This window comes from Geospiza fortis, unplaced genomic scaffold (genome assembly GCF_000277835.1).
Source record: "Geospiza fortis unplaced genomic scaffold, GeoFor_1.0 scaffold26, whole genome shotgun sequence".
In the NCBI taxonomy this organism is placed as follows: domain Eukaryota; kingdom Metazoa; phylum Chordata; class Aves; order Passeriformes; family Thraupidae; genus Geospiza; species Geospiza fortis.
Genome location: NW_005054425.1, coordinates 455,973 through 464,133, shown reverse-complemented (window position 1 = coordinate 464,133; position 8,161 = coordinate 455,973). Strand labels below are relative to the sequence as shown.

General features: G+C 58.0%; 2 protein-coding genes across 5 annotated transcripts in view; one reads left to right on the top strand and one right to left on the bottom strand.

The window, feature by feature from the left end:
- The window catches only part of TMEM9 (transmembrane protein 9), a 6,544-nt gene extending 4,755 nt beyond the window's left edge, over window positions 1–1,789 (top strand). For all 3 annotated transcript variants that reach the window (XM_005426787.2, XM_031061785.1, XM_031061786.1), the window contains exon 6: window positions 723–1,789. In XM_005426787.2, the coding sequence (XP_005426844.1) occupies window positions 723–872 (150 nt within the window). In that variant the 3' untranslated portion in view covers window positions 873–1,789. The remainder of the gene's footprint in view (window positions 1–722) is intronic.
- Window positions 1,790–2,314: 525 nt separating this feature from the next.
- The window catches only part of LOC102043367 (alpha-1,6-mannosyl-glycoprotein 4-beta-N-acetylglucosaminyltransferase-like), a 7,719-nt gene continuing 1,872 nt past the window's right edge, over window positions 2,315–8,161 (bottom strand). For both annotated transcript variants that reach the window (XM_031061768.1, XM_005426786.2), the window contains exons 3-5: window positions 5,550–5,673; window positions 5,109–5,256; window positions 2,315–4,148 (exon numbers count right to left, since the gene is read on the bottom strand). In XM_031061768.1, the coding sequence (XP_030917628.1) occupies window positions 3,007–4,148; window positions 5,109–5,256; window positions 5,550–5,654 (1,395 nt within the window). In that variant the 5' untranslated portion in view covers window positions 5,655–5,673 and the 3' untranslated portion in view covers window positions 2,315–3,006. The remainder of the gene's footprint in view (window positions 4,149–5,108; window positions 5,257–5,549; window positions 5,674–8,161) is intronic.

Below are 8,161 nucleotides of genomic sequence, written 5' to 3'. Positions count from 1 at the left end.
CTTTCCCTCTTTCTCTCTTCCTTACACACCAGTTTTGGGGGAGGAAAAATTTCTTGCTGCATAAAATTCATGCAGTTGCAGCACTAGGCTGGATTGTCCTGTTTGTACTTTGTTGTGAGTACAAACTATTTGGCCCAATTCCTTCATACTCGGATGTGAGGAGCAGCTGCTTCAGTGTCCACAGTCCATCCATTGCCTCCTGCTGAAAAAGGAGGTCCTGCAGGAGGATTATGAATTGTATTCCAAAGTCATGGGTTTGCACCCTGCTCTGCAGCAGTAATTCAGATCCAGATCCAGGTGCAAATGGTGGATGCCTGGTGTTAAGTGAGGTTTATCTCACTCCAGTATGCTGGACTAAGTCCTCTGGGATAGGCCCTGTTCCTGTGCCACGATGGATCTCCACCCATCGTCAGCCTGGTTTTAGCGGGGGGATGTGGTTCAACTAGGCACTGTGGCTCCTTGCAGACTCCAAGAGTGGGTTTCCAGCAGAGCTCTATACTTCGCGCAGTTCCTCTGCTGGGAACTTCTGTCTGGGGTTGTGGGTGATCCCCAAGAGCAAGGACTTGGGGGCTGGTGTTGAGGAGCTCTGAAAAGGAGGTTTTTCATCAGAACAACAAACCCTGCACTGCTCTTCCAGGTGCAGTCTCTCCCCAGGTCAGCTGCCTCGCTCTGTGCTCAGGCTGGGCACTGCCTGGTCTCCAGCCCCGTTCCTTTCCTTGCAGGACACTCACTCCCTGGCTGCAGTGCCCACCCTGGCTGGCGCCAGGGCCAACACGGTGCTGGAGCGGGTGGAGGGGGCGCAGCAGCGCTGGAAGCGGCAGGTGCAGGAGCAGAGGAAGACGGTGTTCGACCGGCACAAGATGCTGAGCTAGGCCCTGCCGGGCCCTGCCGCACCAGGACACCCCGGCGTTGGAATGGAACCTCCGGCCCTCCCTGATCCACCGTCTCCAGAGGGAGCAGCAGCCCCAAAGGCTTCTCTGGTCGTGTCCCCTGCCCTTCCCCTGCCCAGCCACGGGGCCCCTGGGCTCTGGCTGCCATGGGACTCCATCAGCCCACCCCAGCAGGGACAGGGGCTGGGAGCAGAGTGCTGTGAGCTGGCTGAGTCCTCCTGGGATAAAAATGGTGGGAGAATTTTGATGTGGGATAAATTATGTGATGTTTCTCCAGGATGCAGCAGCCACCTCCTCCTCCAGTATGCACTGATGGTCCTTGGGCATTGTGGTGCTGAGCCACAGAGGAACAGCACAGGAACAAAGGGGAGGGGGTTTCTGCCAGTGCACACTGCTGCTTCCACTTATCCTGATGTAAATGGAGAGATTTCCATACCTCTAGAGTCTGTCCAGGTTTACACCAGCATAATTGAGACTGCAGCTTGCTTCTGGGCATGTGAATATCACAAAAACTGTTAGTACCTACATCAGTAAGAGTCCAAGAGGTAAAAAGCTGATTTACATTTCTATCTTTTTGTGCTTTACCAGTAGATAGAAACTTCCTGGGGTGAAACCTCTTGATTTGTACCCACACTGGTGACCCTTGGTGTTCTCCCACAGTGAGCAGCAGCATTTGTGTCCAAGAGAACTGGGGCAAAGGCTCTCCTGGAGCACTGGAAACACTTTTCAGGGCCCTGGGAAGTGGACACTTGTGCCACTCAGAACACTCCAAGAGCTCTGACAGGACTTGGTCTGTGTGGAGGAAGCTGCAGTGGTTCTGCCATGTGTATTGATCCCACTGAGAAAATTTGGAGTTTATGGTGTAGCACCTCCATATTAAATGCAAAGATCTACTACTACCTGAGTGGCTTTTTTTCAGGGGAAGAACCTCATCATGCTAAGTCTGGGGCTCTCCATCTGCCTGCCAGTGCCCAGCAGGTGAGCTGATGCCACCTCAAACCAGAGCTGTGGTTATGGTGCTGCAGGAGTGGCACTGCTCCCTGCTGACAGTGACTGTCCTGCCCCAGGAGAGCCATGCTTGGAACATGGGCAGACCAGGGTCCTGCTTGGCACAGGTTAGTGGGTTCTCTGGGCTATCCCATGGGAATGCTTAGCAGACTGGAATTCTTCCTTTGCAGGAAGCTGAGAAATTGTTGCTAAAAGCCTAATTGGGAGAGGTGTCAGTCACTGCCCTGCATACTGGGGCCCACAGCTGCTAGTGGAGCATCCAGCCCTCCAAGCTGACCCTGCCACACAAACCCAAACAGCAGCTTTTGGGATCCTTTGTGTACTCCAGTTACCCTTCAGCACCTTACTGGGCTAAAAAGGACACAGAGCTTCACATTATACCAAGGCCACATTTTCCTTGGCTTATCTTTGTTCCCTGGAGCTCAATTCTGTGCCTTCCTCGCCCTTCTAGATGCCCCATCTTGCCTGTCCTTCCCGCTCCGTGTGAACCAAGCAAAAACACGAAGTGAGGTCCCTGGGAATTGGTTTTATTCCCTTCGAGGGCGGGAACAAGGAGCGCTGGTGGGAGGCGCTGCCCGTGGCCGGGCCGATGGGTCCATCTGGTGGCCGTCGCCCCCGATCGGCACCGGGAAATGGCCGGGCACCAGTGGGAGCTTGCTGCTGCCACGAACCTGCTGAGCCTGCAGGTGAAGGGTTTGGTGAGCAGCACCCCCAGACTTTCCCCTGACCCCTCCAGGAGCAGCTAGGAAATGGGATCAGAGAGGAGGGAATGAGAAATTGAGAGTTTTGGAAAAAGTTAGAAAACTTATAACAAGTAAGGTGTGGAGAGGCTCCAAAAAATACCACTGCCTGATGAATTATTTGGTTTGTTAATTAGCTGATCAGCTTTGTCCTGTACATCCTTCCCCCTCCTTGGCTCATTGGGGCATCCCCCAGCAGGTACATTCTGATGGGCCCAGCTCCTAGACCCACCCACAGCCCACAGCAGTGGTTCCCATCTCTCCAGACATAGGGCAGTGAGAGCCAATAATTTCTTATCCAAAAAGGCAATGTGAAAAATAAAGGAACCCAATGCAGCTGCTTTGACATGCTGCCACAGGTGCTGTGCTCAAGTGCCTGCTGTGGTCCAGATTTCGATGCTCTGGATGATGAGCCACTCGCTCTGGTCCTGGGTCACCCGGATCCTCACGCACTCCACGGGCCTAGGCAGGACCCTCTCCAGGCCCTGCTGCTCCAGGGTCCCCTTCTCAAAGGAGCCCACAGGGACGTAGGAGGAGCAGTCCCGGCTGCGGTCGCGGCGCTGGCCCAGCTCCAGCAGCCCTGCGCGCAGGAAATCGCCCGGGCGCTCCACGGAGCCCGTGCGCACCCGGACGCGGCTGACTCGGGCTGGCTGCTGGAACACGATGGTAAAAGTACTGCCAGCTGCCGGGTCTTTGCCCCAAAAGTACCCCTGTGCCGAGCTGTAGGCCTTGAGGGGCTCGTAGTTCTCAAAGATGGACATGCTGGTGTACAGGGATGCTGGTGGGTTGTCCGGGAGGTCCAAGGCATCAGCCTGGAAATCCTCATCCTTCAGCCGGTTGACAGTGCCCTGGAAGGAGGAGTAGAGGCCCATGTGCTGGAAGAGAGATGGCTTGAAGCGGATCACGTCCTTCTGGGTGAGCAGCTGGCGGAAGTGGACCAGCAGCCAGTCACAGGGCATTTCCTGGTAGAAGAGGAGGAGGAAGTGAGCCAGGCGAGGAAGGTCACTGGAGCGGTAGAGCTTTCCGATGTAGCCCAGCTTGGAGAATTCGAGGGTGGCCCAGTTGGAGCCCTCCTGGGAAGCCACTGCCCTGCGGATGGACGTCAGGAAGGACCTGGCGCTCCACACGTCGTCCTCGATCATCAGGTAGTAGGAGGAGAGGTTGGCAGCGAAGGCGAGCAGGAAGGCATAGTCCACATTCTGCTTGGAGCGGAACCTCACCCGCTCCTCTGCGTCGTTGAAGTTCCTCTTCAGACCTTCCAGGGTGGGGTAGAACTCAGGGGGAGCATGGATGAGCAGGAGCCGGCCCAGGAGGATGTGGCGAGCAAACTTCTGGGCGATGGTGGCAGCAACGCGCACGTTCCAGCCAGGATCGGTGTCAGCCAGGTGCACCACCACCACCATCTCCTGCAGCTCCTCCTCCGTGGACTGGCTGAACAGGGACTGGAGTGTGGCCAGGAGGTAGAAACCACGTGGCCTCTGCACAGACGCCATTCCCACCGCCAGGAATTCTGCAAGGCAAAGGAAAGGCATGAAGAGGCAGAGGGATGACCTGGGATCACCATAGTGATGTTCTTCCCTTCAAGATGTAACAAAAGGGCTCCAAAAACCTCTTCCCATGGCCAGCCTGCAGGGTCAGTGCTGTTTGTAACCCCATGTCTAAGGCTGTTGTCTCCTTCCTGAAGCTGAAGCCTTCAGCATCTCAGGAGAGGCCCAAAATTGGCCCAAATGGCAGCAAGAGACAGGCTGAGGAGGCAGGGGCTCCACTGAAGAAATATTCCTGAAAAACACCTTTAAAAAGCCAAATCTAGGCAAGTAACAGTGCAGGGAGAGAGTCTATAGGGCAGAAATGGCTTATTGGTATGGCTGCACATCCTGGAAGCGTTCCCCACTCCACACCTCATGGAGATGCACCCACACTGGGATCAGGCAGCTTGTGTCCTCCCCATGGCCCAGCACTGGCTGCCTTGATTCAGCTTCTCTTGCTGATGGCTGGGACAGCACCATTCCTGTGCTGGTTTCCACACAGCTTCACAGGTTGCCCTGGGCTCCTTCCCACAGGGTTTGCATGGCAATTGCTTCTTGTGCACCTGTCCAAGAGCTTGGCCCACTCCTCCCACACTATGGGGTTGTCCCAGTGGGCCAGCTCACCATCTCCACCGGAACCTCAACCCCAGGGAGTTGGGATCTCAGCAACCCCCAAAGAGAGGTCTGGGAAGCCCAAGACACCTGCAGTCACCCAGTCCCAAGGTGCAGAAACTTGGACCCTGCGTGGAGCACGTGGAGCTTCCCCAATTCCTCCATCCCCTGAGTGAGCAGTGAAGGCTGTGGAGGTTGTAGGCAGGCCCCCACCCAAAAAGGCAGGACCCAGCCCCTCCCTGCCCCAGCAGCACTCAGGGGGCAGGTCTGTGCTGGGATGTGCAGCTGTGCACACCCAGATGTGCATACCCACAGGGTCCAGGACCACTCACTTTTTCGGGGAGCCGGGGAGCCAGCGAGGAGCTGGTAGGAGATGTTGTGGAGTGCAGAGAGCTCAGCTGTGTCCCTGAGGATGTGCTGGGCTCCCTCTGGCTGCAGCAGCTGCAGGATGGTGTCAGGAGCCAGGCCCCTGAGCTGCACCTGCATGGGAGCCACAGGCAACAGGTCACATCCCAGAGCACCATGCAGCAAGGGGGGATGACAAGAGGGGGACCCAGAAGCGAAGGGGAGCCCCTGTCCTGCCCTCCCAACTCCTGGATTCAGGGGGGTCCATCTGCCCAGGGCAACCCGAGGGAGAGGAGAAGGTGGGGGGTGTTGGGGTGAGAGGGGGCAGGGAAGAGAGCAGAGCTGAGGCTGGGGTTCATGCGGGGCAGGAAGGGATACAGGATGCTCCCCCAGCCTCTCCAGTGGGATGTCACTGGTTGGGGACTCACCTCCAGGGGATCCTGTTCCTGCCGGCTGCTCCCATGGAGGAGGAGGAGGAGGAGGAAGGAGACAGTGAGCAGAACCGTGAGGGAGCGTTTCAGAGAGCATCGCATGGCACCTGCTGGCTGAGGCCTGGGGAGAGGGGACATGTCAGAGCACAGGCTGGGGAAAGCCACCACCCCCTGGATGGGACAGCAGGACAGCACTTGGATACACCCGTGGGACTGACCCCTTGCCCCGAGCACACAGAGGTGCACACCTGTAGCAGCCATGGAGCATCAGGGGACACTTGTGCACTGTCCCCTTTGGGCAGGCAGGGACAGGGAAACCCCAACCTGACCAGGACAAAATCAGCCCCAGGACACCTCGGCTGCCCTGGGACACCCCAAGCAACACCCCGGAGCTGGAAGCAGAAGAAATGCAGGTGACAGAGCCTCAGAAAAAACTTTCGGGTCATGGGGACACCCCACGAGCAGTCACCAACACCCCAGGATTTGTCACCAAGCCCTGGGAAACACTCAGGTCTCAAATGGGCCCAGGCTGCTCTTCCAGCACTGTGAGGAGGAAGCAGTTCCCCACCTTCCTCCAGGCAGGCACCAGCTCGCCCTGTCCCAGCTCCATCCCCTGCTTGGTAGGACAAGAAAGGTGTCCCTGAGGGGACAGTGTCAACTTCAAGCAAGTTGCAGCGAACTTGAGATAATGTACATGGTAGCAGAGGTGTGGCAGGAGGCTAAAAGGCTCCTGTGTTTGCCTGGGTTTTTTCCATTATAAATATGACAGTGCTGTCCTGGAAGAGAAGCAGCTGAGCCTGGGCAAGTGCCCAGCCTGATGGGGCAGACAGCCTGAGCCCCATCCAAGCTGTTCACAGTGACTTGGCTTGGTCAAAGCAGCTTTGAATGCAAACGTGGAGGCAAAGCCCTCCAAAGCCTTCCCAAACCAAGGCTGGGCTTCCTAGGACGGTGCCCTGAACACTTTCCTGCCCCAACCACTGCTGTGCAGCTGTGCAGCACCGCTGTGCTCTGAGCCCACCCGCAGGCCCCACAGATTGGAGCACAGCACCTCTGGGGCTGCTGCCCTGAAGCGTGTGCTGGGCTTATTTTAAGGAGAACCCTCATTTTTGCGCCCAGGAGCCCTTTGGAGGGGTTGTCAGCTCCCCAAGAGGCTGGTGCCGAGCAGGCGCCCCGATCCGATCCGCAGGCACTTGGCCCTTGGAGCGCTGACCCCGCCCAGGGACACGGCTGCTCCCTCGCAGATAAACACGGATCCGGAGCCGCGCTGCCCGGCAGGGCAGGGCTGACCCGCAGCACAGACAACCAGCTCCTGCAGCTGCTTAATCTCTCTGTCCGGGTCCCAGCAGAGAGCGTGGCCTCTCCATCCCTTACAGCTCTGGAGACATGGGGGACCTCACCAGCTCAGGGGGGAGCAGCATTAGGGATCCGTCCGAGCCACAGGGACATCACACCCTGGTGCCACCCTGGACGTGGATTTCCAAGCCTGTACCTCCGGAGTGAGCTGGGAAGGGCGAGGCCTGGCCACATGCCAGGCTGGCCAAAGGTTTTTCTGGCTGCTGGGGAATGTCTGGCTGCCAACAGCCCATTCTGCGTGGAAAACAAGATGCTGCTGAGCACCCCCAGCTCTCACAGGAGCAGCTTCACCCAAGGAGCAGGCAGCCCATGGGGAACAGGGATCACCGGCACAGAACAGAAGGTAACGAGTGCAGCCCCATAATTAGCCCCCTAACTGGGCTTTGGATTCCTGCCTCCATGGAGGAACAAAGCAGCCCAGGTAAGTGGGCACAACCAGGGGTGCAGCATCTTCCTGCTCCAGCTCAAAGTGCCTCCAGAGAGCATCCCTGTCCCCACACTCTGCTCCAAGCACCTCATGCACCTTCCCCACAGCCCAGCACCCCACTGCAGATGCTCCCAAAAGCCACCCTGCTATAGGGACATTGGCCAGGAGGAGCTGAGAGCCACATGCTTGGAGCCAAACTCCTCCCCAGCCTCAGAGCAGGGCAGGGGGAAGGAACAGTCCATTCCCAGCCTCAGTCCCACGGGGCTCCGAGGAAGCTCCCGGTGTGCAGGCAGCTCCAGCTGCTTCCGCCGGCACTGAGGAGAGCAGGGCTGGTTGCACAAGAAGGGAACAGCCAGGGCTTCCTGCCCACTGCCAGGAGTGCCTTTCTATGCTGGGGGAAACTGAGGCACAGACACAGGCTGTGTCACCCAGCAGGTAAACACCAGCTCTCCTGCAGCACAGCTCAGTGCCCCGCCCTGAGGGTCCCCGGGGTGGAAATGGCTGGGATGGAACCCAGCACCAGAAATGGGTGGGGGACACTGCAAATTGTGGCAGCACAACGTCCCCCATGGGCAAATTGTGGCCATTTGAGGCTGTGGGGGATGGGGGCTCCTGGGCCCCCTGGGAGTCAGGCCAGGGTCTGGCCCACTGTACCTGACTGTCTCGGCTCCAGGGCTTGTCCCACGGGGACAAAGGAGGGGAAATGCCCTGTTCTAGCAGCACACGGCTCCGGGGGCCAAAGCTTTCAGTCAGCTCAGGTGTCCCACGGCACAGGGAGGTCCCTGCAGGGAGGGACACTTACACCGATCCTGTCCCCACCGCTGACAGC